The 26,773-nt window shown below is 55.8% G+C and overlaps 3 protein-coding genes across 6 annotated transcripts; 1 reads left to right on the top strand and 2 right to left on the bottom strand.

Annotated features, from left to right (window-relative positions):
• The first annotated feature begins 165 nt into the window (after nucleotides 1-165).
• MPV17L2 (MPV17 mitochondrial inner membrane protein like 2) lies at nucleotides 166-3,311 on the top strand. Of its 2 annotated transcripts, XM_010806589.4 has the most exons (6): nucleotides 169-381; nucleotides 680-823; nucleotides 1,034-1,204; nucleotides 2,182-2,258; nucleotides 2,392-2,520; nucleotides 2,822-3,311. In XM_010806589.4, exons 1-6 carry the CDS (start codon nucleotides 195-197, stop codon nucleotides 2,912-2,914), a joined length of 801 nt encoding a protein of 266 aa, XP_010804891.2. In that variant the 5' UTR covers nucleotides 169-194; the 3' UTR covers nucleotides 2,915-3,311.
• A 50-nt stretch (nucleotides 3,312-3,361) lies between these two features.
• RAB3A (RAB3A, member RAS oncogene family) lies at nucleotides 3,362-9,051 on the bottom strand. The gene is made up of 5 exons (NM_174446.3): nucleotides 8,945-9,051; nucleotides 7,584-7,811; nucleotides 6,303-6,421; nucleotides 5,167-5,291; nucleotides 3,362-4,219 (listed from the first exon to the last, which is right to left on the bottom strand). Exons 2-5 carry the CDS (start codon nucleotides 7,809-7,811, stop codon nucleotides 4,029-4,031), a joined length of 663 nt encoding a protein of 220 aa, NP_776871.2. The 5' UTR covers nucleotides 8,945-9,051; the 3' UTR covers nucleotides 3,362-4,028.
• Nucleotides 9,052-13,431: 4,380 nt separating this feature from the next.
• On the bottom strand, nucleotides 13,432-25,561 carry PDE4C (phosphodiesterase 4C). 3 transcript variants are annotated; one of them, XM_005208506.5, is made up of 15 exons: nucleotides 25,395-25,561; nucleotides 21,437-21,628; nucleotides 20,830-20,866; nucleotides 20,669-20,742; nucleotides 20,386-20,438; nucleotides 20,007-20,119; nucleotides 19,834-19,927; nucleotides 19,135-19,298; nucleotides 18,838-18,936; nucleotides 18,249-18,413; nucleotides 18,043-18,142; nucleotides 17,313-17,467; nucleotides 15,822-15,944; nucleotides 15,383-15,565; nucleotides 13,432-14,854 (listed from the first exon to the last, which is right to left on the bottom strand). In XM_005208506.5, the coding sequence occupies exons 1-15, from the start codon at nucleotides 25,538-25,540 to the stop codon at nucleotides 14,465-14,467; spliced, it is 2,088 nt and encodes a 695-aa protein (XP_005208563.1). In that variant the 5' UTR covers nucleotides 25,541-25,561; the 3' UTR covers nucleotides 13,432-14,464. The 3 variants fall into 3 exon arrangements, with proteins under 3 accessions (XP_005208563.1, XP_010804882.1, NP_001179528.1); XM_010806580.4 differs by lacking the exon at nucleotides 25,395-25,561 and adding an exon at nucleotides 23,636-23,831; NM_001192599.2 differs by having other exon boundaries at nucleotides 14,334-14,854; nucleotides 20,007-20,116; nucleotides 25,395-25,546.
• Between the last annotated feature and the right edge of the window lie 1,212 nt (nucleotides 25,562-26,773).

The raw sequence follows: 26,773 nt of genomic DNA, 5'->3' as shown, positions 1-26,773 counted from the left end.
ACGCGGAAGGAGGTGTGAGGCTTCGAAAAAGTCGGCGATTGACTGGAGCGATTTGGGGCGGGCATACAAATCACGAAGGCAGCGTTCGATTGGGTACCACCGCGCGGGGCGGGTAACCGGGACTCGGCGGCGACTTGGGATTGGCCGGCATGGGCGGGGCGGCCCGGTGTGCCGGTTCCTGTGTCCGGCGGACGATGCCGCCCGGCGGCTGGCGCTGGCTGCGCGGCCTTTGGGCTGCGGGTCAGCCCCTGTTCCAAGGCCGTGCGTTGCTCGTCACCAACACCCTGGGATGCGGCGTTCTCATGGCGGCTGGGGATGGGGCGCGTCAGACCTGGGAGATTCGCGCCCGGCCCGGCCAGAAGTTCGACCCGCGGCGCTCAGGTAAGGGGACCGGTGCTGCTGGCTTTTTACCCCAGATCTTTGCCCCCAACTTCAGATCCGGAGACCCCCCTGTGAACCGGTGGGGTCCTGAGCTCCGTGACTATGTCCGGTGACCTCAGTTCCTGGCAAGACCCTTTACCTCAGCGTGCAACCTAGACACCCCCTCCCCGTTCTCCGCGTCCCTTCCCCCTCGAGTCTTCATCTCATCTCCAATACGTAGGGTTTCTGTCCGCTGCCATCCTGACGGTCAGGTCTTCGCCCACCCCCTAATCTGCTACCCTCTCTCTTGCACTGACAGACTTACCATTGAGCACGATATGCTGCACCTGGGGTAGTCAAAGGCACAGCATCTGGCTGCCAGCCAGCTTGGGTCGCACCCTGGTCCCACACTTCCCTATCAGCTGTGCCTCTGTTTCCTCCTTCGGAAAGCGGGGCGATGGTGGTATCCTTTGATAGGGTAGTGAGGGAATGAGGGAAGATGCAAAAGCACCTCTTGGAATGGTACCTGGCGGTGGGGCTAATAATGGAAGAATATTCGGTTCGGCCCTGGGAGGGTGTCAGGCTTACCCAGGTCTTAGCCAGGGAGGGAGTGGATTGGGGGGGGAAGGTTGCTGGCCTAACGTGCCCCCCTTAACTCTTGGACTGTCCACAGTGAGCATGTTTGCAGTCGGCTGCAGCATGGGCCCCTTCCTGCACTATTGGTATCTCTGGCTGGACCGCCTGTTCCCTGCATCCGGCTTCCCTGGCCTCCCAAACGTCCTCAAGAAGGTCCTCATTGACCAACTGGTGGCCTCTCCTATGCTTGGCGTCTGGTACTTCTTGGGTAAGGAGTCCTGTGAACTTGGGCTTGGTCCCTCCTGGATCAGGGGGTCAGGGGGGTAGAGTCAGTTTTGTGTCCAGAACTTGGAGATGTGTTATCGATGCACCTCCTGTGTGGGTGGCCCGGGACTGGAGGCTGGGGTACAGTGGTGACTGGACAGACCCAATGAAGTCAGGTGTGAATGGCAGAATCACAGACAGTGGTGCTACGTGTAGGAAGGGTGAAGACAGTGTCTGAGATGATGGTTGGGAGAACCTCTCCAAGGAGAAGACACTGAGATGAGACATGAAGAAGGAGCCACCGGGCCGGGAGGGAGGTGGGGTGGTGGGTGGAGGGGGAGGACAGCTGGTGCAAAGGCCCTGAGGCTGGAGGAAGGGGAGGTGAGACTGAGGTTGGCAGGGCACAATCATCCTAACCCTTGGCTCTGGAGAGCTGTTCATTTCTTGCCACCCAGGGTCAGTTTCATTATCTGTAAAGGTAAAGGAAGGTACAGGACTGGTAATAAAACCGCCTCAGCAAGGGTGTGTCACCGCCCCACAGGGTACGAGTTTATACAGGACAGACCTCTCACTTCTTGTTCACCCATTTCAGCCTCCCTGCTGTGCCCCACTTCCCACTGCAAGGCCTTTAAACGTCCCGGTTCCTCTGCTTGGGACACTGTTCCGCTGCCTGGGGTGGTGATTAGTTGCTCAGTTGTGTCCGACTCTTTGCGACCCTGTGGACTGTAGCCTTCCAGGCTCCTCCCCATGGGATTTTTCAAGCAAGAATACTGGAGTGGGTTTCCATTTCCTCCTCCAGGGGATCTTCCTGACCCAGGGATCAAACCCGAGTCTCCTGTGTCTCCTACACTGCAGGTGGATTCTTCACCTGCTGAGCCATTGGGGAAGCTCTGTTCCTCATGGGTCCTACCCTACCCGCTTTACCACTGTACTCCTTACTCCCCAGCCCCTGATACTCTCATTTCTTGGTTTCCTTCCTAGGCCTTGGCTGCCTGGAGGGCCAGACCCTGGACAAGAGCTGTCAGGAGCTGCGGGACAAGTTCTGGGAATTCTACAAGGTGGGCATGCCTGCCCAGGCCCCGCCTATCCCTTCTCCTCCACCCACTTTCATCTCGCTTCTGACCCTCCTTTCAGGCCCCACCCAAGTCCCTCCTGGCTCCGCCCCTCACTACATTCTGCCCCTCCCCATAGGCTGACTGGTGTGTGTGGCCTGCTGCGCAGCTGGTGAATTTCCTCTTCGTGCCCCCCCAGTTCCGAGTCACCTACATCAACGGCCTGACGCTAGGGTGGGACACCTACCTCTCCTACCTGAAATACCGGGTGAGCGCAGTGGGTGGACCAAGCACCCAGGGGACTCCTGGGGGAGGGGGGCACATGTGTGAGCCCCAAATGGCAGTACAACTACCCTTCAGGGTGAGGGCTGCCTGTGTCAGCCTTTATTTCCTGACAGCCTGCCTGCACCCCGTGGTGGGTGGGCAGGTTGCTGATCACCAACGATGTGAGGACCAAGCCCACATCTGTCCAGCGAGGCTGACCCCAGTGCCAAGGGGTTGGAGGAGGGTTCGGTGGGGTGCCTAGGGGGGTGAACAGCACATGTAACCAGATGCTCTTGTGCGGTCAGATCCCAGGCCCTCTGACACCCCCAGGCTGTGTGGCCCTGGGCACCATACAGACTGAGCCCCCAGATGCCAGACAGCAAGGCAAGACTGACTGAGCTGCCGCTGACCAGCCACCTGGGCAGAAAGGGGAACCGACTCCTAGGCCAAGTCCTAGCCACACCCTGACTTCTGGGCATCTGCTTGGGCTGCCCCTGCCAAGCCCACTGCCAGGCCTCAGTTTCTGCCTCTGGAATACAACCATGAAGATGGACAGTTGTACCTCAGCCTTTCTGGGACAGCTTCAAGTGACTCGTGATGGGCCATCCTCAGCTCTGGGGTCTCAGCCAGCCAGCTAGCACCAAGCCCTCAACGCTGCTGTAGGCTGGGCGCTGGGACCAAGGTGGGGGATATCGCCCATCCGCTTGGATCCGGGCCCCAGAATTTGGAGCCTCCAGTCTTATCCTCTAGTCATGGAGTATGGAAGTACCATTAAATTCTCTTTGTAATTGAAAATCTTGTGGATGAACAGAGCCAGCATTATCAGGCCGGTGCTCATAGGGACATTGTGTCATCCATTCACTTTATTGGGTGTGTGTAGTGTTGTCATGACATCTCCTGGGGGGCTGGGGGGCATGTTTGACACTCATGACGTCAGAACAGGTCTGGTGGAGAGTGGTATCCCAGGGTGGTGCATATCTGCAGCAGCCCCCCGCCCCCCAACCCTGCTCCCATAAAAGGTACAACCTTGGGGGTGAAGAGCCAGGTGGGCCATTTCCTGGCTCTGACCCACCCAGTGGTCCACGTTGAGATGCCTGCAGCCGCCTGGACCCACCATGCCACAGCCAGGAGGCTGGCTACCTCCCATCACCCGACCAGCTTGCCCTGGGGTGTCACCTGGCCCCCTCTTCAAAACTGATAACTGTTGATGGGGGTGAATTTATAAAAAGGTGGGGTCTGGAGGGAAGAGTGAGTGGTGAGTTCACGGGGCCACGACACGCCACTGCAGAGCGAGAACAGGGTTGTATGTACAGGGTGGGGCGTGGAAGAGGGGGGTGCCCGAGCCCCTGGGGGACATCTCCAATAAATAAATAAATAGCTACGATAATAAATAGGGTGATGGGCTAAATCAGGGCAGGGGACTCAAGCCCATGGCCAGTAGGGGCCCTGGCTCAGGCCCAGGGGGTGGGCAGGGGCGGGGCCAGGATGGGGCGGGGCGGGACAGGGCGGCTCTCAGCAGGCGCAGTCCTGATGCGGAGGCGCCTGCTGGTCCGTGAGCTGTGGGCCCTGCTTGGCGCCCGTGACTGCGGGATCGGCCGTGTCCAATGACTCAGACATCTTCTCGCAGATGACATCCACAAGGCGCTCAAAGGTCTGCTTGACATTAATGTTGTCCTTGGCGCTTGCCTCAAAGAACTCGAACCCTGTGGTCAGGGAAGGGAGGGGTGAGGACGCTGGACCCCCCACGCCCAGACACACTTTGCTGAGGACAGGTAACACCTGGAGTTTCCCAGTGCCAGATGCATGTGAAAGGCACGGACAAGTCCCATGGCGAAGCACCAGTGGACTGAGTCAGCCTTTATTTCCTGGACTCCTTTCTTCACCTTAAAATTCTCCTCTTCTCATTGTCCCCAGAGCCCCTGCATGCAACAAGGGGGTGCCCAAGCCCCTGGGGGACATCTCGATAAATAAATAGCTACGATGATAAATAGGGTGATGGGCTAATTCCCTGCTTCCACCATCCGGCCCAGCCCTGGTCCTGACAGCATCTGACACAGATCCAGGCCTTTCCTGCTCACACAAACTCTGAGGCTTCCTACTGCCCTCTGAAGAGTCTGAGTCCCCAGCTTGTAGTTCAGGTCTTGCATGATCAACCATATTTCCTCCAAGTGATCCCCATGTTCCAGTCATGTAAAACTATTTGCTAAAAAGATCTTTCCCACATCCGGTCACACTGTTTCTTCTGTCTGAAAGATCACCCTTTTTCTTCAAATACCAGTTCCAATGCCCCGTTTCCAGGAAGCCTTACCTATGCCAGCAGAGCCTGGCTCTCTGCTAGTTCCGCCAGCCCAGATCCCTCCCTTTCACAAATCTGGAGGCCTCTTGGACCCAGCAACATCCAGCACTAGTCTGGGCAGTGACAGTATCAGAATGAATCATTAACTTCTTGCAGAGTGAACTAAACATCCCTCAAGACCCACCTGAAATGGCCCTTGGATCAAAGGCCAGCTCGCCGAGAGTATAAATTATCAGGATTCAAATCCAGGCCACATCTTGGCTTAGCTGTGAGACCTTGGGTGTGTGTCTTCCCCTTTCAGGGCCTCAGTGTCCCTTTCCTAGCCTGTGATGTCCAGCGTCACTGGGTACTCACCCAGGTGGTCTGCCAGTTGTCGACCACGTTCCGATGACACCACCCGCTCGTCCTCCATGTCACACTTGTTCCCTACCAGCAGCACCTGGGCATTGTCCCATGAGTAGGTCTTGATCTGGGTTGACCTGGAGGAGATGGTGACAGAGGAAGGTTAGGGCTTGGAGAATCTGAGCACCAACCCTCTCCCCCAATTCCTTGTCACTCATCCTATTCAAGCCCCCACCTCCCATTAATTCTCTATTTTTAATATTTATTTATTTGGCTATGCCAGGTCTTAGTTGCGGCACACGGGGTCTTTGATCTTCTTGCAGGATGTGGGATCTAGTTCCCTGACCAGGGATAGAAGTGGTCACTGGGAGTGCAAAGTCTTAGCCACTGGAAAGTGAAAGTGAAGTCGCTTAGTCATGTCTGACTCTTTAGTGACCCCATGGACTGCAGACTACCAGGCTCCTCTGTCCATGGAATTCTCCAGGCAAAAATACTGGAGTAGGTAGCCATTCCCTTCTGGAGGGGATCTTCCTGACCCAGGGATGGAACCTGGGTCTCCTGCGTTGCAGGTAGATTCTTTACCATCTGAGCCACCAGGGAAGCCCACTGAACCACCAGGGAAATCCTGTCCCATTAATTTTTGAGGAGGGCAGGCTCAGTCTCTTCTCCTGCCTTTGTCCTGCCAGGAACACTCTTCTCTCTGCAGGGGCCTGCTCCCACAGTTCCTGAACTTGAGAGTCCCTCTTTCAAGAAGTCTTTCCCACCCTTCCCAGATCCCCCACCCCCAGAAGAGAATTCTCCCTCTTGAACAAAGTCAAACATTTTCTCAAAATTTATCATTACTCTCAGCAGAAAATGTAAATGTTTATACCTTCAAAACTTACAAGCTATCTTTATATTTTCTGTCCCTCCCAGTTTTTTTTTCCCTTTATATGTTTATAATTTCATTTTCCTACCTAAAATCTTTCTTTCCCATTATTTTGAGCTGATGCCACATTGTTTTAATGATTATAGATTTATAGCATAGCTGGGACCCCAATATTGTTATTTACATTTTTGGCAAGGGGCTGGGACTCTCTCATCTCGGCCTGTACCCCAGGCTTTACACGAAGCCTGGCTCAGAAGAGGGCAGGTGGGGGCTCACGTACCAGTCCTGCACAGCATTGAAGGACTCCTCGTTGGTAATGTCGTACATGAGGATGAAGCCCATGGCGCCTCGGTAGTAGGCTGTCGTGATGGTCCGGTACCGCTCTTGACCCGCTGTGTCCTGGGAAGGAGAGGTGGGGTGTCAGAGCGGAGATACATGGAAGTTCTTCCGCCTGGGAATGAACTCTGAGATGGTGGGGTCCAGCCCCCTTGAGGCTCAGAGGAGCAGGGGCTTGCCCAGAGGCACAGTGGGTCAGGAAGGGTGAGTCAGCTGCCTGTCCCAGGGCAGGTAGTACCAGTGATCCCAAGGTACCTATAGCATCATTCCTTCATTCATTCGACACATAGGGACCTGTGCCACACCCTGTGCTGGGCACTGAGGACACAGTCGTTAACAAAATGGGCCCAAATCACTGCCCTTTTGGAGCTGACAGCTCTGTGCAGGAAACAGAATCAACCCAGGACAAGAAAGAAAATGCATCCTCAGATCACGGAAATGTACTGTCAGAAAGTAATGAGACAGGAGAAGAAAAAAAACCAGGCAAGGATGGGCAGTGTGGGATGGGGGACAATTTAAAAACTTGCAGGATGAGAGAGGGAGTCATACGGGGGTCAGGGGAAGGAAAGTCTAGGCAAATGCCCTGAAGTGGGACTGGGTCTGGTACATTTGAGGAACAATGAAGAGGCTGGAGACAGAGGGAGACAGATGAAATGAGGCACCAACAGGGGCTGACCAGGCAGGGTCTCCTCAGCCAGGGGAAGGTTGCAGGTGTTACCAAGAGTGAGGTGGAAAAAAAAAAAAGAGTGAGGTGGGAGCCATGGAAGGATTGTGAGCAGGGGACAACCAGCTCTGGCTTGGGATTTATCAGATCCCTTTAGGACCCAGAGGTGTTGAGGGAGGTGGCCAGAAGACCCTGGTGGAGGAGCCTGCTCTTGGCCCAGGGAATGAGGTTGAGGGGTCAGGATCCCTCTGAAACCTCATCCAGACACTCGTGGAGGAACTTGAACATGGGGAAACTGAGGCACTAAGCAAGCAATGCATCTGATGATGTCAGGGGTAGGACAGGACCCAGCATTTACCCCTTCCCCACCCCTGGAGAGCACTGATGGGAGAAAGGGGACACTCTCTTCTGTGCCTCTAGCCCCTGGTACACAGTAAGCGCCTCATAAATGCCCAGTGTGTAATGAGCGAATCTAGACAGGAAAGAAATAGGCAGAGCTGGGGCTGCTGTTCCTGGTTGGGGGAGAGTGATGGAGCCAGAAGGCCCCCCAGCTGGACCCACCCAGATCTGCAGCTTGATCCTCTTATCATTTCGGTAGATGGTCTTGACCTTGAAGTCGATGCCTACAGTGCTGACAAAGGCAGGCGTGAAGGAGTCGTCTGCATAGCGGAAGAGGAAAGATGTCTTGCCCACGCTGCTGTTTCCGATGATGAGGATTTTGAACATGTAGTCGAAGTTCTGGTCCGAAGATTCCTTCTGCCCATAGCGAGCGTCTGTGGCAGATGCCATCTGGGGGTGTGGGGCGTAGGCGAAGGTGAGGGATCCCTCTCCGTCCCCAAACGCCCAGGCTCAGGCTAGAGAGCTCCCAGCGAGAGACGGAGATTACTCTTATCCCATCAGGAGCCCCAGTACTAACGGCGCGCCCCACCGCAGAGGGCGGGCCGTGACCTTGAAAGGCCTGAGGTTCCAGGGGAGGACCTCAGAGCGAAGGGGATGGAGACACCTTGCAGCCCCCTCCAGCAGGCCTGTGCCCCCGGCCCGGTTGTAACCTAAGCCCCACAGCTGCGCCAGGAGAGGTGACTAACTGCGGCCGGCCCCCCCCCCCCCCCCCCGCCCATCAATCATTCATGTTCCTCAGAACTGAGCCTCGCGGGCGCACGTGCACACGCGTGTACTGTACCACCGGGACGCGTGTCTGCCGTCCTTCTCCCAGACTCCCAGGCTGGGAGAGCTCGAGCTGTGACAGCTATATCACGTGATAGGCACGGGACGTGCACACGCTCACGTGCACACAGCAGGGCACACACTGGGACATGCTCGGTGCACGGGAAAGAGCCAGACACCTGTCTGCACGCCAACATGTATATACAAATGTGCAAATGCACCGTGCGCAATGCGTCCTCCACCCATGCAGCCCAGTACACGTCACCCACACAGGCACACATCTCTGTGCACATAGGCACACTGTTGTGCACGCACACGCGCAGTCCACGCGTCTGCCTCCACATGCCTGTAACACTCACAATCTTGGATCGGGATCCCCAGGGTATGCACGAGCACACCCTGGTAAACAAGCAAGGGTACACATAGACCCTCTTGCACAGGCGGGCGCGCACACGCGTGTGCACTCCACGCGCACGCGCACGCAGAACCTCCCGCGCGCACAGCTTCCCGCAAGGCACTCGCCTCATCTCCCCTCCCCCTCCACCGCAGAGCCGGGGGTGGAGGGATGGAGGTGGGGGTGAGGACACGGCAGGTAGAGGGAGCCGAGGCCCTCCCCCTCCCCAGGCTCCCGACCGCCGCATCCTCCTGCCTCATTTAAGGCCGGCCAACTTCGTCCCCTATCCCAACCAGACCACCAGTCAAATGAAGGTTATATAGGTGCTCGGCGCGGAAGCGCAACTGGAGGCCTGGGAGCTCACCTTGTTCTGCACTGATGCTGTGGCGACCCTAGAGGCGGCGACTTTTTTGGCAGTGGCGGTGAAGTGACGGGGCCCCCGGTATGGTGATGTGGGGCTGCGCTGCAGCGGAGGCGGCGGCAGCGGCTGAGGCCCCTGCAGTCCTCGGTGACGTCCTGCAAAAGGCGGGGCGGGGCCTCACATGCAGATACGGCCGTGATGCCATTCTAGGGCGGAGCCACGGATGGAGATACTGTCTACTGTCGCAGGCAGAGCCGGGAGGGGCGGGGCTCTTGCGCAGATTGACGCGAGAACGGGGCGGGGCGCAGAGAGCTCATCCAGTAGCTAGCAGAAGCGGTGCAGGAGGGGAGGAATCGCTTGCTGGCTCCGCCTCTCTTCAGAATAAGGGAGGCGGGGCTTCGCAGCGCCTTCTCACTGGCTTAAGTGGTCGAGCGACGGGGCAAGTAACCAGTCAAAGATTGCCACCCCCCTCTCCTGTCCAATGGTGGTTTCCGGGCGATTGAAGGGCCCAGAGGTTGAGGCCTCAACTGAGCCTGAGTCTTCTGGGGGCGTTCCCCTTCACCGCCCCCACGCACCCCAGGTCTCAGACTCAGGAGGTCCCCGTTCAGTCCAAGGTGCTGTGACCGCTCATTAAACTCCCCCTATTCCCAATTTCAGAAAAGAGGAAGCGAGGTTCGAGAAAATGCTCCATATCTCCTATTTACGGGGTTCAAAATAAGTATAAAAGAAAAAATAGCGGAAATAGGGATCAAGATAGACCCTGTCTCATTGCTGATATGTACCCTGGTGGCTCAGACGGTAAAGAATTTGACTGCAATGCGGAAGACCTGGGTTCGATCCCTGGGTTGGGAAGATCCTCTGGCGAAGAGAATGGCTACCCATTCCAGTATTCTTGCCTGGATAATTCCACGGACAGAGGAGCCTGGTGGGCTGTATAGTCCATGGGGTCGCAAAGAACTGGACACGATTGAGCGACTAACACACTCAAGACCCCTGAAGGGGGTCGGGCTAGTAGATGCTCCACCCTGCTTCTGAGATGAAGAAAGGAGAAATCGGGATCAAGAGAGCCACCCTCTGCCACCAATTTCCGGAAAAGAGGAGACTGACGGACACTCCGGGAACCCCCGGGAACCCCTCTCCTTCCTGCGCCCCATTTTCCAGAGAAAAATTCAAAGTCAAATTCAAAGAAAAATCCAAATGGCCGAAGTAGGGCAGGAAAACAGCCTATCCCCTAATCTCGCAAAGTCTGCGGTTAAAAACAAACAAAACAAACACAACAACGTAGGGAACAGTGAGGTTCAAAGACCCTGCAATAAAGGAGTGAGGTGGGTGGGAGATGCTGTACTCCTGCCGGACTCCTGAGCTAAAAGACGGGGATGGAGAGTCCTCCCTCCACCATCCTGGCAAAACTAGACTCAGAGATGGAGACTCTGGGGTCCAAGATGACCCGTTATCCCCCAACGATCTTGATGTGAAAAAGTCAGAATGGGGGGTGGCGCGGAAGAACAAGACCTCGGCCTCGATTCCTGGGCGCTACAGTCCGCCCCAGCTCCACTCTCCACACCCGGCAGGGGGCGTGTGGCCCCAGGAAAATTCTGATCTCCCTGATTCCTCCTCTGGAGACGAGGGGCGGGGCTGGTCCTGTTTATAAAAAGCTCACCAGCTGCAGAGGCGCCTAGAGACCAGAATAACTTAGCGCCTGGAGGCCGCCCCCCGCCCCCAGCGCCCCGGAAGTGCGGAGAAGTACCCCCCCACACCCGCTCTCCCTGCAGTTGGGAAATCTATTTTTTCCAAAGGATAACATCTTTGTCCCTCCTCCTCACTCGGACTATAAAAGTATCACAAACCCACTGCGGTGAATTGAGAAAATTTTTAAAATATAAATCCACCTCCAACTCGCCCCACTGGAAGACCAGCAGTCGAGTTTCCGCTTTGGGGTGGGGAGTGGGGGCTCCAGGCGTTGCCCTGGTGGAGGTGAAGGCATGCGAGTTTGCGAGGCTCCCTGACCTCCCGGATGCATGTTCAGGCGAAAGTCGGCGATACCCATTTATTTTTTCCCCAAAGGGTAAAAGCTCACAACAATGTGCACCAGCTTCTGCCCAAAGGTATTTGGTATTTTAAAGTAAAAATAATGGAAGGACTTTATTCCTAAGAATCAGAAAAAGGATCTGGAGTTAGGGATGGTTGAATCGGAGGTGCAAGCTACAGACTTCAGGGGAGGTGTCCTATATGGCCAGGGAGACATAGCCGGGGGTGGGGGGAGCTGGGAGAAGGGCTCCAAACCCTCTCAGATCCCACCCACTGCCTCCCCACTAACTCATCTTTCTCCTCTGGTGAGTCACTCCATATTTTAGGTTCCAGATGCAATCTTGCCTCAGGGCCTTTGCACCTGCTGTTTCCTCTGCCTGAGCTGTTTCCCTAGCTCTCCCTGTGCCTGGCTCTCTCTCAGGTCTCCAATCAACACCCACCTCCCTCTGGAAGCTCTGCTTTCACCCCGGTCACTTCCTATCATGTCATGTATTTCTCCTTCCCGACACATCCCATTAGAAGTGTCATGCTAACTCATTTATTCAATAGCCAGCTGTGAGCTCTGAGAGTCAGAGATTGGTGTCCTTAGCACCTACACCTACTGTGTAGACACAGTAGGCGCCCTGTGATGGTATGATATGAATGGATCAATGAATCAATGAAGGATTGAAGGGAGGGTGACTTTGGCCACTGAGGTTAGGGAAGGCCTCTCCGAGGAAGTGACATTTGAGCAGGAATCTTAAGGAGGGAAAGGATCTGGCCACTGGGAGAATTGGGGGGACAGCGCTCTGACAGAGGGAACAGCAAGTGCAAAGGCCTTGAGGCCGGAACTCACTAAATAAGCTCAAGGGACACCCCTCTTCAGCTCTGTAAGGGGGGGCCAGGCAATATTTTCTCCCTAAACAGAGGGCAAACAGGTCCTAGAGTCAAGGCCTGAAAGTTCCCAGGGGCCCTAAAGAACTTCTCCTTCCCTTTGGGTCTAGGGTGGGCCACAAAGGCAGAGAGTGTGCCCCTCAGGAAAGACCCTAAACGGGAGAAAATGGGGGACCTGGAGCATGCGGGTGACTTCTTCCTCCCCCTCTCTGTGAGCCTCAGTTCCTACTTCTGTGAAACGGAAAGAAGAGGGCACTAGTGGTAAAGAGCCCTCCCGCCAATGCAGGAGACATAACAGACGCGGTTCAATCCCTGGGTCGAGAGGATCCCCTGGAGAAGGGCTTGGCAACCCTCTCCCGTTTTCTTGCCTGGAGAATCCCATGGACAGAGGAGCCTGGCAGGCTACAGTCCACAGAATCACAAAGAGTCAGATATAACTAAAGCGACTTAGCACACACACAGGCACAAAGCAAGCCCATTCTACCTGTGAAATGACAAAGGCTCAGGAAGGTTAAGAGATTTGTTGAAGCTGTCAAAGTCAGTCTCTGAAGGAGTCTGAAGATCTCAGTCTGGAGAGGGTGGTAGAAACAAAGCAAAGAATCCCAGAGAGCTTCTACTATTGCCAGCCTGGAGTGGGAGTGGGAGAGTCAGGAAGGACTTCCTGGAGGAGGGGATGCTGAGCTGAGACCCAAAGGGTGAGGATGAGGCACAGAAGTATTCCAGGTGGCAGGCACAGCATGTGCAAAGGGCCTGAGGTGGCACTGTGCTTGGGGTATGAAAAGCCAGCATGCATACTGTTCACAGTAAGGAGGAGAGGAAGGAATAGCTGTGGCCCAAATTGAAGGAGAACATATGAATGTTCTTATGAATGAGGGGGAGAAGAAAACAGAAATAAGGTGAAATGCTGAAGGCAGATGATCTAGGGGTGATGTTACAGCAGAATTTTATTTTCATCCTTACATGTTTCCATTATTTGCAAATTCTCTACAGTGACCATGTATTACTTGCAGGTAAAGGGGAAAGGATAAAAAAATTACAAATAAAAAAATCCCATAAATCTCTGCCTTTTAAAAGCCTGGAAGGAAATGTACCAAGTTCATGATCCAGATGCCCTTTAATTCTCCCTCAGTGAAGTTAGATGATTAATTGTGATGACGATGAATTATCAATGGAATGGAATTATTAATGAAATTATTTAGGAATGAAGCCAGAGGCTGGTCTGTAATGACTTCTGTCATGTATAAATCTTCAGACACACAGGGAGGGAGGGTAGCGGGGTGGGGGGACGGGGGATGGGGAATACTGAGGACTCCGGAAGTGAAAACTGAATCTGAGACTTGAGCACAGAGCCACCCACCTGCTCTCCCCCACGCCCGCAACCCTCAGGATGAACTCCACTTAGCCGGGCTCGGAGAGACTTCCTGCAAGGCGAGGACCCCCGAATTCTCCCCGCCTCCCCTCGCGCCTCCTGCCACCAGGGGGCGCCGCTGGCTAACGTCTGGAGTCCAGCAGCATGGCCTTGAGCCCTGAGACCACAGGACAGACTCTCCGCTCCTGTTTCCCCATTCGTGAAACGGGCACGGTACTAATTCTGTGTGATAAAGTTTATTTTAATCCAAGCAAATGCCCCATATTTCTAAGATATTTCAGGGAGGTCACACACATCACCCTCCAACCATTGTTTACCCAAGTACCAGGATCAGGCCATAGAGGGGAAACTGAAGCCCAGAAGGGGTGATGACTCACAAGAAAGTGTCAAAGGTCTCCTTTTCCCTACGGGGAGTCTAGACAGCCTCAGAACCAGAAGATGGAGAGAACCTTCCTTGAAGGAGAATTCTGTGCTTTTGTTACTGTTCTAGAAAATGGAGAGCATATGAGGGAGCCAGCAGGAGGCCCTGGGGCCAGGGAGAACCAGGATCCTTAGACCTGAAGACAGAAACCACAGCAACTTAAAGCAACATCCAGGGCACAAGCAGTGACGGCTAAATCAACGTTCAGAGACAGTTCCTGACACAGAGCCCTCTCTTCCTTGGCCCCTGCCATCACCCCCCCATCACCACCAGAACTCCAGAGCCAGAATTGGGTCCAGATGAAGTTTGGTGCTGAGAACTTCCCCATTCAAATTCTTGTTCTCTTTCAATGAGCTGCCTGCCTGGTAGACTTAGAGGAGGTGTCTAAGGGAGGGGTCATCTCCTCGAGACTGATTCCCCATCTCCTTGTGCAGTGGTACCCCAGAGGCACCTAACAGGCACAGGCCTGGCACACAGTACGTACCCAGTAAATATCTGATAAAGCATGAAAGAATAAAGTGACGGAGTGGCTCAAGAGTGACCACTGGACAAGATGGACAAAGGTGCCTGGCAGACACTCCCTTTCTACACCACGGGTGGAAGTCCAGGAGGGGAGAACACAAGGGCCCTGGAAGAGGCTGCCCCCTCACCAGCCCAGCTCCTTGGAGAGCTCTCTCAGCTGATCCCAGGGTCAGAGTGGACCCCAGTCAGGTGCCTCCGATTCAACCCTGAGACCTGCCTGTAGCAAAAAGCCCAGTTGTCTCCCTGGGGAGGCAAAGCAGGGGCCGCCTGGGACCTCTTCCTGGAAAGTCCACCCACCCATCAGGGGCCATTAGGTGCCCAAAGGCTCAGCCACTGCATTGCCCTCATGGTCTGTGCAGGGCTTGCCCACAGTCCTCTGGTAATCCAGGTGTGGGGCCCCAGGGTCTGGGCTGGCCTCAGAGGATAGGAGCTCAGTGTCAGGTGACTTTGAGGCCTCCCCATCCAATGCTTCCTCCTCTTCTTCCTCCTCTTCTTCTGCCTCCTCCAGAGGGAGCTGAAACTGAAATCTGTCAGGGCTACCCTGCTTGGGGCTGGTGGGGTCCTCAGGGCTGCGTGGGATCTTGCTCTGGTACCACTCGCGGTTGTCCTCCAGAGTGTCCAACAGGTCCTGTGCATCTGGGTGTACCAGGTCAGCCCACGTCTCCCACAGTGGATGGGCAATATAGTCAATGAAACCCACCTGTGGGTAATACAAAGTTGAGGGGGTAGAGGTTGCTGAATGGTGAGTCACTGTGGAACCTAAGCCCAGTCCAGGCAGGCCTTTGCCCAGGTTGTTCCCCTCTGCCTGGAATGCCATTTCCCAACTCCTATTCATCCTTCAAAACCCTCTTCAAAAAACCCTCCTCTAGGACACCTCCCCTGCCCCTTCTAGGCTTCTCCAACACCTAAGTCTTTCCATCCACCTTAGCCCTGACTCCTGAGTCCTCAGGGCTGATGAATGTGCCCCCAGATTGGGACCCCTTCTAAAATACTCCACGTCATCCAGAACAAGCATTTCCAAACTCCACGAGTAAGTGCAGATCTCTCTTAAAGCATCCCAGAGGGAATATATCCCAAGACACATCAGAGCCAGCCCAGGGCAGACCCTTAGGCCACACTGCCTCATTTGCCAGGCTGGGGTCAAGCCAGGAATCATAGGGTCAGCTCGGCCACTCCTTTCTCTCCCCTCTCCCCAATGCCCAGCAGCTCAAATCAGTCACTCTCAGACCTGGGACTTCTCCACTGAAGCTGTGTGCTTATCACACATGGGGCTGATGTCCAGGCCTGATTCCCGTTCAGAGTCGCCCTGCTGGAAGAACTCGGCCATGATACGGTCTGTCCACTGGCGGTAGAGTGGTAGCGGCTTGGTGGGGTTGCTGAGGTCAGCGCAGTGCACGAGGCTTTGTAAGACCTAGTGAGATTGAGAGTCGGGAGGGTTCAGGCCAGGCCACCCCCAGGCCTGGTACCTGCCCTAAAAAGGCCAGTGCCATGGACACACCCATCTTACAGGTGGGGAAGCTGAGGCCAGGGAGGGGAAGAGGCGGCTAAGACAAAGGCGCATGACCATAGGTGCCTCTGTTTCTTCAAGTTGGGCATTCAGTCAGCACTTCATCCACGGAGCTAAAGGAGAGCCGTGGAAATCAGCCCAGGGCTGCCCAGCCACACACCTGGATGCGGTCAGAATAGTTGTCTAGCAGCAAGACTCCAAGACTTGTCACCTTCTTGGTCTCCACCATGGTCTTGAGGTCAGCCAGGAGGTTCATGTGTTTGGACATGTCCGTGGCCAGCACCTGGAGGCAGGCGAGGGAAGATGACAGGTATGAAGATAATGCCTGCCCCATCCCCATTCCCCACCTCGCAGATGCTGGACCCACTTGGTTCTTCAATCCTCTGAGCCTCAGTGTCCTCACCTGAGAAATGGGGGCATGTGACAAGATTCATTGCAAAACCAGCTCACAAAGAGGCTGAGTCAATAGTCCCTTCTCCAAGGTTGCTGGACTTGTGGGGTGCATCCCACAGTGGGACAGGGCATGGAGGAAGGAGATTAAACCTAGGGGCTGAGATGAGTGTGCCTGAGGGCAGTAGAGAGACCCCACTGATGACACAGCCAGTGCAAAGGCTCTGAGGCTACACAGAGGAGACAGTTGTGCCTGGACAAATGAGTGCAGGAGCAACAGAGGAGCAAGTGAGGGTGATAAGAGTCGGGAGGGCCTCGGGGGGAGTGGGGGATTTATCCAGAGGGCTGTGGGAGTCACAGCTGTACTTGGTGCTCCCCAAACTTCTCTGTGGCTGCTGCGTGGCTGGGAGGGCTGTTTTCAGCCATTAGAAGGGAAGTTCAGCCTTGAACACTACTGTTTAAAAATTACTTAGCTGTACCCCTACAGGCCCAGCCCAGGAATGACCCACAGGTTTCTCTGAGAATCAGACAGAAGTCTCAAATCTTCTCCCCAAACCCCCCATCTGGCCCAAATGATGCTTCTGCTGGGGGTGCCTACTGCCTAAAGCTCCCACTCTCCCTTACCAAACTTTTAGTTATTCTTTACTTGGAGCCTTGGTTTCCTCTGAGCCCTCCCTACATGCTGTTCCCTCTGCTGGAAACACTCCTCCCCATCCCATGATCTTCTGCACTCTGCAGGCCCTGGCTTCAGTATTCCCTCTTGGGGAAGTCCTCCCACGCTGAGCACCTCTCTATCACAGGGTCTGTCTACAGGTCCCCCATCATGGCTCTGCCTATGTGTTCATCTCCCCCACAGAGTGTAAGTCTCATGAAGGTAAGAATTCTAATGGTCACTGCTGAAGGGCAAGCACACAGTAGATGCTCAATAAATGCTAGTTACATAAATGACTTGAGACAAAAGATCACAAAATGTACTGGTGTCTCCCAACTTGAAAAATATCAAATGCAGATAAAGCTGCACCTGAAATCCTAGAAAGAAAAGTTTCTGGGAAAGAGTTTCCCAGAAAGAGTTTCCACACAGTTTGCACGTGAATTGCATCGAAGACTTGATTAGCCTAACCAAGTCCCACCCAAGGCTTGGACAGTCATCGTCTCATTGTACAAAACCAGGAAGCTCAGGCTCAGAATGGGGAGATGCCCTCATCCAACTGAACCCCCAGCCATGCCAAAATCACCCTCCCATCCATCACTGTGATCTCACTATGTCAATGACCATCTTGCGCAGGCTCAGCCGCTGCTTGGTGCTGAGGTTCTGAAAGATGTCACAGTTCTCTGCTTGCAGCAGCTTGAAGCCCACAGCTAGGTGGTGGTTCTCCAGCACGGAGGCATCATTGTACATAAGTGCAAGCTCTGAGTCTGTGGGGGAGGTGGAGAGTCTCAAGACCCGCACACCCAACCCACTCCACCCAAAGGCTGGTTCTGTAAAGTCTTGGCAAACTCCTACTCATGCATTGAAGCCCCAACTTTAATGCCCCCTTCCTCTAGAAAGCCTTCTAGGACCCTGTCTCTCCCCATGGCCATGATCTGGTTTTTCAGAGCTGGGGGCATCTGTGTTCAGCTCTGCCTCCTTGAGACTGCTGACTCCTTGGAGACTTGGCATGGCAGGAGAGAGTGCTGAGTGCTGGTTGAATGAACTACTGAGTCAGGGCTCCACTCTTTATTTCCAGCTCTCCAGAGATGTATCAAAATATAAGAGGTACCTAACCATTGCTTACACCTCCTACAGTATCCTAAACTTTAGAATCTCAGCCGGCTCACATCAGCTCTGCCACATTTATTATTCTCTCATTTACTGGGTATCTGCTGGATATCTAGGCCTGCTCCAAGCACCTAAGGGAGAGAAGATTGTGGCAGCTGTTTCAGGGCAGGGATGGGACGACTTAACATCACTTGATTGACAGGCGGTGGCAGGGCCCAGCTCCCTAACTCACTGGTGTTAATGAGAAACTGATTGGAGACCCCTGGATGGTCCACGTCATGGATGGCACTTGCAAAGATGGCAGCCAGGACTTCCAGGTCTGTGAACACGGCCTGAGTGGGCATGGAGCATATGAGGTGAGGGACAGAGCCTCTGTGCCCAGCACCCACCAGAGGTGCCCGGCACCCACCAGAGCTGCCCGCAGCCCCAGGGCCCTACCTCGAGCGCAGGTGTGGCGAGAAGCACATGTGTGGACTGGGCCACGTCAGCAGCGTGTAGGCTGTTGTGGTAGGCCACATCGTTGTGGTAGTGGCCCTCCAGCATCAGTAGGTAGGTGGCAAGCGTGTCTGCTGGGATCTGAAATGTCTTGAGCAGGTCCCGTTCCTGGTCCATCACAGGCCCCTAGTCAGGGCCTCGGCCTCTGGGTGGCAGCACGCACTATTCCTGTGCCGCCTCTCCTTCTGAATCCCTAGCCAGCTCTCAAGCGCCCCCTCTTCCAGGATGCCTCCCCTGCTTTCCCTCTGAATTCCCGTGGTCTCTGTTCCTTCCCCTCTTTCTCATCTCTGACCGCACAGTTGTTCCCTCCAGACTGGGTCTCTTCAGGCCTGGCCCAAGGCTGAGTTTTGTTGATAGTCAGCAATGAACTGTTAAACCTAATGAACTCCTATCCATCCTTCAATGTCCCTACTCAAATGACCCTATTCAGACATGTTAGGGAGGATGTGAGGATTATGCATCCCCTGAGGTCCTGAGGTAGGAAGAAGAGGAGGAGACACAGGGTATCAGAAGCCACAGGCAGGGGAGGTACCTGAAAGATGCTGAACATGATAGCTGTGAGAGGCCGGTTCCCACTTAGCTCTGCCACCTTGAACACATCAAGCCCCCACTTGCTGGTGTCTTCCAGTTCCTAAAATGTGAAGGACTGTAGCTTAACTCCAGCCCAGCTTCCACAGACTCTGGAGCCTTGACCCCCATCCCCAGCCTCAGGTCCTACCATGAGCCCCACCTCGTCAGTATACAGGTGGGCAAACTGAGGGCCAAGACAGGGTGTCCACACAGAGCATGCAGCCAAACCTGGGTTTCAGCATTCCCACTGGAAACCCACCTTGGCCAGCTGCCCCTCCTGATCCGTCTGGACCCCAAAGCGTGGGACGGTGGCTGTGGAAAGACTGGAACTGTGGGGAAGTCCACGCAGGCTGCTGATCTGGGAAACGGGCCTCGGGGGCTCCGCAGGGGTCGCCCTGGGTAACTCCACCTCAGTCTGCTGCTCTGCAGGTGGGGCAGGGTAGGACTCAGAGAAGTCAGTTCGCCTGCTAGCGTTAGTCTGCTTGGCTTCAGGCACTGGACCTTGCCAAGCCTTGAGATCAGCTTATTGCCTTTTACTGGAATCCAAGTAATCTCAGAGTAAAGTCCTGTCTGGCCTGTAGCTACCCTTCCCCTCTGTTCAAGGTCTATCTCAGTAACCCCTTCTGCTGGACATGGCCTCTGGGCATCTGGAGCGTAGCATTTTTTCTGGAAAGCCAAATGTCCTTTCCATCTCCCAAACTGGAGACCCGGCTGCGTGGTTCCTGCTAGCTCCTCCTTGGCAAACTTCTACTCATGCTTCAAAACCCTAACTTTAATGTCCCCCTCCTCCTGGAAGATCCTCCTCTTCCTCCCTCTGGTCCAGCCTTACCCCATAGGGCTGGAGGTGTCTGTGTCTGGTTCTATCTTCCTCAGTTGGACTCTGCAGTAGAAGGCTTTCTTTCTCTTCCCTCTTCCTATCTCTGCAATCTGGCCTAGGCAGTGACCCACCATAGCTCACCCAGGAAGGTCTGGGATATGTACTCGGACACTTGATTCCCCGAGCGGCTGGTTTCAGACAGGTGAGTCAGCTCCCGGTTCAGCATCCGCTTGAACTGCAGAGGAAGATGAGGACAGTGAGGATGGGGCCCTGTGGACAGAAGCAAGGGGTCGCAGTTATCTGGCCTCGCTCACCTTGTTGGAGGCCATCTCCCCCACTGAGTGCCGCGTCTGCAAAGTCTCCAGCTGATCCAGACACCAGTCCAGCTCGTCCAGTGTCTCCAAAGCCAGCTTCTGCCCAGTGTCTTCTGGGGGCCAAGTTGATCAGGGGTCTGCCCCACCCCCCACTCGGGAACCCCGCGCCCCTCCTGCCCCCGTCTCTGAATCTGGACCCTGAAGCTCTTCCCAATGAGGCCACTCAGGACCCCCGGCTCTCTCCATCCCCAAGGGTGTTTGGGGGAAGAGGGCTTAGAATTAGCACAGCTTAAAGATTCATGGACTGGAGAGGTCACCACAGAGAGGAAGTTCACAGCTGTCCCACAGTGGAAGGAGGGGATAGGAGTAGGCACATTACCTTTTGGTGGAGGGGGCTGGCTGCCAGATGGGGTGTTACAGACGCACGCCTGCCTGCAGTATAGTAGGCTCAGGAGTGGCCTGCCTCACCCATAGGGCCCGCCCCCAAGACCTCCAGGCCCCGCCCCCTCCTACGCTACTCCCCCCTGCCCACCCCGGCGAGTTGACAGCTGCACCCCTTCCGCCCACGCCCAACTCTCCTTGGCCCACCTCTCCTTGGCCCACCTCGTCTTTTGAACCCGCCCCTCTTTGCCAGGCCCCGCCCCGCCCCGCCCCCTGCGTACTTGGCTGCCCCGCGATCTTGCAAGCGGGCAAGGGCCGCAACGTTGCTTCGAACTGTCCGCAGACTGGCTAGGACCTGCCGGGAGAGGGGTGGTGAGCGTTGGAAAGGAGGGGTCGGCTCTGCCTCCTTGGCACACGACGGAAGGAAGAGGTGGGCACTCACCTGGGCAAAGGGCGTCACAATCAGGTCTTCTCCGTGTCTGTGGGGAGACGGGACATGGAAGGGTGGTCAGGAGGAGCCCTCCCAAACTTCCATCTTCCAGCTTTTACCCACACTGTGCCCTCAGCTGAGCACGTCCTTGGAGTGTCTTCCTGGAAGTCCCTGGTCTCCCCTCACCCGACGCTTCTCTGAAGGCCACCGTAGCCCCTCTGACCAATCACTCACTTTATCCCCATCTCACAAATGGAGAATCTGAGTACCAGGGACAACAGGGGTTTTAGTAGAGGCAGGAAATGATGGCTACTAGGAAGCTCAAATCAAGGACTTTGTTGGGTTGCTGTTAATTGACTTTCTGGATTACCACCCAACCCCAACCTGTTCTGTTAATTGACTTTCTGGATTACCACCCAACCCCAACCTGGAGTCAAGCATAAAGAATCACGGGTTAGCATTGTCATCCTGCTCAATTGAGTAAGTGAGTTGTCTGGCAAACTGCTATGTATACTTCAAAGCCCAGCTCAAATGGTCACCTGAAGGAGGTGTGTGAAATGGAGGAATAAAGGAAAGAAGAAAGTAAGAGGAGGTGTTATTCCACCAGCCTCAAACTCACAGGTCGCTGGCCACGGAGGAGTTCCGAGACATGGTTTTGGATGAGAGTTCATAGTCACTGTCTGAACGGTACAGGAAGGACTCCCGCCTCTGACTGTGCTGGGCAGGCGCTTGGACGATCTGGCCAAAGCCAGATCCAGCCCGAGGGTCCAGGATGCTTCTCCCACACGAGAGCCCATTTTCCAGGTCCAAGCTGAAGGCAAAGGAGACATAGTCAGAGCCAAGGGTCCTGGCATATGGATGCCACATCATAATCTAAATCCATTTTCTCAATGCCTCCCCAGGGCAGGGCAGGAATAGCCTGCAGCTTGTCCATCTGTTACAGTCATACCCCCACTAAGGGACACAGTGCCCCTCACGCCTCCATCTCTGCCTCTGAACCCCAGAGTCTTTTCCACTGGCACTAATCTGGACTCCAGCACGTGAGTTTTGGATTTGTCTCTAAGTGGCTGTGTGACCATGGGTCACAGCTTTTCTGTGGACATCAACCACTCTGTTTCTAGTATGGGTATCGTAGACTACATCCAGGCTTCCCAAGTGGCGCTAGTGGTAAAGAACCCGCGTGCCAATGCAGGAGACTTAATAGACATGGATTTGGTCCCTGGGTTGGGAAGACCCCTTTGGGTAGGACATGGCAACCCACTCCAGTATGGAGAATCCTATGGACAGAGGACAGAGGAGCCTGGCGGGCTACAGTTCATAGGGTTGCAGAGTAGAACACAACTCAAGCAACTTAGCACGCATGCAGACATCATCCCCAGCACACTTTCAGGGAGTTACAACCCAACGCCTGAGGAGGGCGACAGGGCGCCCGTAACTTACCCAGATTACTAAGGGTAAGTGCATGGAGACTGGAAATTACTTCCTGGGCTTTCCTCTCAGGAGGGCACCTGGGTTTTGCCTAGATGGGGCACACTGGAAGGCCCCCCACAGCCAGGAGAGGCCCCACCCTCAGCTGTCCTTGGCTATGCCCTGAACCGCCTGTCCTTTACCCCAGCTCCAGGCCTCACCCTAAACCATAATATAGCCCTGCCCCCATGCCCAGAAAATCCCATGGATGGAGGAGCCTGGTAGGCTGCAGTCCATGGGGTCGCTAAGAGTCGGACACGACTGAGCGACTTCACTTTCACTTTCCACTTTCATGCATTGGAGAAGGAAATGGCAACCCACTCCCAGTGTTCTTGCCTGGAGAATCCCATGGACGGAGAAGCCTGGTAGGCTGCAGTCCATGGGGTCACAGAGTCGGACACGACTGAAGCGACTTAGCAGCAATAGCAGCCATCTCATCAACTTCGCCTCCAGCTCACTCAGCCCCATCCTCAGTGCCCCAGTTCCTCAGCTTTATCTTTGGCCTGAATGCTTTGTCTGTTCTCCTCTTCCTTCAGGCCTTTGCACAGGCTGTACCCTTTACCCAGGGCATGATCCTCCCCTGTTCAAGGCAATCCCCAACCCCATCCCCCTATCTCTCAGCCCCATCTCTCCCTCCAGCCACACTCTGACGAAGTAAGGAGGATTTAGGCCTCTCCCACTTGGAGTCAGAGGTCAGAGAAAGAATGGCAGGGGCCGTGGGGCTAGAACAAAAGTGTGAGGCCAGGAGTGTGCAACCAGGGAGAGGGGCTGCAAGTGGGTCACAGAGAAGAGAGTAGGCAGGAAAGGCGGAGACAGGAAGACCCTGGGGGATGCCCCTAGACAAAGGGCTCCTTGCCAAGGTCCGGTGTCCACCTGGTCCCCTGCCAGGTCATCCCATCCAAGTCCGCGCGGGCTGGGATCGGGGCCTGCCAGAAGGAAGACTCTGAGCAGGGAATTCGGTTCAGACCGAGTTGCGGGTCAGGAATTCGGCAGGATTCTGCCCGACTCAGTCGAATTTGACTAAGTTGGGTCTGGTCATACAGAATTGGGCCTCTTCCCTCTGAGTTCGGTCAGTGTGCTTTGCTGTGTTTAGTCGCTCAGTCGTGTCCCACTCTCAGTCGTGTCCCACTCTTTGCGACGCCATGGACGGGGGCCTGCCAGCCTCCTCTGCGCATGGGATTCTCCAGGCAAGAATACTGGAATGGGTTGCCATGCCCTCCTCTAGCGGGTTTTCCCAACCCAGGCCAACCCAGGGGTCGAACCCAGGTCTCCCGCATTGCGGACAGATTCTTTACCGTCTGAGCCACCCGGAAAGCCCAAGAATCTGGGCTCTCTGAGGGTCTGGTCTTACAGGATTGGGCCTCTTCCCGCTGAGTTCGGTCGGGTGAGTTCAGCCGAATTTGGCTACCTCCGACTGCACTCGGGTATGTTCGGAAGTTTTCGGGCATGTTCGGCTGTGTCCGGCCGCACGAGGTTTTCGAGCAAGTCGGGGTGGCGCTCAAGCCACGTCAGGCACATTCGGTTTAGTCCGGCCCCATTCGGGTGTTCGGCTGTGTCCGATCGCTGTCGGTCCGTTCGAGTTGGGCTCTCGCAGAAGTCCCTATTCCCAGAGCTTCTGAATTCCCGCCTCGTGACGTCACCAGGAGGGGCGGGGCTTCCTTGCGCTTCCCCGGCCTTGGAGCTGGCGGAGTGACTGGTGGAGACTCTTGGGGGCGGGGTACTGGTGGTGGATACCCTAAACCTGCGATTCGAGGGGGAAGCCCGGGAATGGCTACCACCTACCCCTCCCTCCCCTCTCCCCAAAAGTTCTGGAAAAGGCGCAACTGTAGATAAATAGGGAAACTGAGGCCAGGAGAGGTCACAGGGTGCTGGGTTCGAATCCAAAAGCGAGTGCGGAGAATTAGGGCTGAGCCGGGGTTTTCTCGCTGCGGACGACGCTGTTTTTCTTTCTGCTCTAAACTTAGCCGAGAGCGGCGGGGTCAAGCCGTGGTTCCATGACGCGGGCGGCGGGGAGAAAGTCGCACGGACTATGGGAACGGCGCGTCCGTCCATCGGTTAGACAGGTAAACTGAGGCACAGGGGCTTCGGAGAGACCCGCCCTTCTCCAGCCTCACACCCTTGACGTCCTCGACGCCTTTGTGCTCACTCCCAAGCCCTCGGCTGGGACCCCTCTTCTCAGGCGGCTGGTGCACGGGGGGGGGGGGGGGAGTGGGGGTTCTCCCGAACCGGGAACCCCACTCTGGCCTGAAATGGTGCCATCAGGGACCACCGTCACGACTGCCCCCACACACACCCCAGATGTCATTGGCCGTGTGACCTTGGAGAAGGGACCTTTAGTCTCTCAGCCTCCAGGTGCCAAGTTACCAAATTGAGTGCTAAAGCCGCGCGAACCAAGCGCAAGGTACCAGACCCAGTCGGCGCCCACCAGCCCCACCTCCAACCCCCAGCCTCTGCCTCGCAACCCACGATGTTACAGTGGCTTCTTGAAGGGCCGGAATTTAAACCCAAAGCGGTGGGACGAGTCTTTGAAGGAGGTAACTAAGTGGGGCTGCGCAGAAGTGGCGCTCCGCGCCTGTCAGCTCTCAGCCTGGGACAGCAACAAGCCCTCTTACATCGCCAACACCCTGCCTCAAAGGCCTCCATCAAATCACATCTTCCTCCGAGGATACCGAGGGCTTAGTGTGAGGCCACCAGGCCACCCCGTTGTTGGCACCGGGGCGGATGGCCCGGGCACACCAAGGCGGGGAGTGACCCTCATCCCTTCACTGCCTGGACGTTCAGCCCTCCCGCCCCGGGTTGGCAAGGGTCAGAAGGAGACGTGAGCCTCAGCCCGTCCTGCTCCAGGGCACGCAGCTGGAGAGGGACAGACGGCTGGTCCCCTGGGCATGTATCCAGGCGGTGGGTGGAGGGAAACAGATGGAGAGAGAGAGGCAGTCATCAACTAAAAGAGACAAAGAGCAGGGGCGGAGAGATAACCCCGGAAAAAGGGCAAAGGAGCAGAGGTTTTATGCCCTGACCCTCCAACCTGGCTCCCGCTGTCCTTGACTCTGCCCCTCCCACCTCCAGCCCGGCGGTTCCGATGACCCCTGCGAGGCCCTGTCTCGCCTCACCACAGCGGATGGGCCACGGTGAAGCGCCGCTGCAGGCGAATGCTCTGGTTCACCAGGAGCTTCCTGAAGAGCCGGGGGGAGCCGCGTGGGGAGCCCCGAGGGGAGCTCGGCCCAGGGGCCGGGGCGGGAGCAGGGGCACCCTGCATCGCCAAGACCGCGTGGAGGCTGGACGCAGCACTGGCTGCGCGGGACCTTTTCTGGACAGCCACGGGGGCGGGGCCCGGCGGGGAGCGAACCCAAGGCGCACTCGCCCCGCCTTCGCCGCGGGACCCGCTCAGGGACCCCCACGGGGACACATGGGGAAACTGAGGCCCTGAGCTAGATGAGGCTCTCTGCTTCCCTTCTTTGGGGGAGCCCAGAAACTACATCTTACACCACTTCCCTCTGTCAGCATGTCCCCCAGAGGTGTAGCTTGCTGGGCTGAAAAGAGAGATACGGAAGTCAGAAAAGGAAGTGCCCTCCACTATCACGGAGTCTCCGAGTATGCCGAGGGGCTGCCCAGATTCCACATAGTACTTTCAATCCCCCTCTGCCCATTTTCCAGATGGAGAAATTGAGGCCAGAGCCACCAAGAGCCTGCTCAGGAACTACAATCCTTGAGTCTTTTGTCGGGTGGAGAAACTGAGGCTTGGAAAAAGGTGGAAACAGACTCAAGTCTTCACTGCAAGTCTCCCCCCCCTCTTTCTGTCCCCCTCCACAAGCCCCCACGTGACCTCCACCTGCTCTGACATTCTCCAGTCCCTGTCTCTGGATCCTTCCCCCTCTCCTGCTGTCTCCGCTGGACAAACATCCGCACTCTACTCCTGCCAAGCCTTCTGCCCTGTGTAGCTTCAGCTGCCACAGCCCACCCCTAGAAGGACCCTCGAAAAGGGAAGCTTTGCCCCTAGTGCCAGAGATGGGGGGCATTCAAGAGTCTGTACCAGCTGGCTTACCCTGAATTGCTGGGGTCAGGTGGTCCTGCCTCGTTTTTCAGAAAACAAAACCAAGTCTCAGAGAGTGTCATGCCTGGAGGTGAGACCCAGAACACCCAGCTGCTGGTGACAGAAGTCACCAAGGTGCAAGGAGACTGGGCCTCCCAGCTGAGGCTCCACAGGAGCTCTGCACTTGACTGTGTCCTGCTGTGTGATAACAGCCCCCCCCCCCCTGCCTGAGCCTTGCTCCAGGGGACTTCACCAGTTTGGGGGTGCCCAGACAAATGCCACCCAGGTTTCTGGCAGTCTTGGGGGGGTGTGAGATATTATTTCAGGAGATCAGGCTTCAGTGGGGAGACCCTGACCCTCCCCTGACATCTCGATCATACTATGGTCCCTGCTGTTTAGATGAGAAACTGGAGGCCCACAGAGGAGTCACGCTGGGGCCTAGGAGGACAGAGTCTCAAG

The sequence above is a fragment of the Bos taurus genome, chromosome 7 (genome assembly GCF_002263795.3).
Source record: "Bos taurus isolate L1 Dominette 01449 registration number 42190680 breed Hereford chromosome 7, ARS-UCD2.0, whole genome shotgun sequence".
NCBI lineage: Eukaryota > Metazoa > Chordata > Mammalia > Artiodactyla > Bovidae > Bos > Bos taurus.
Note: the sequence above shows the minus strand (reverse complement) of the source record. Positions and strands in the feature narration are given on the sequence as shown.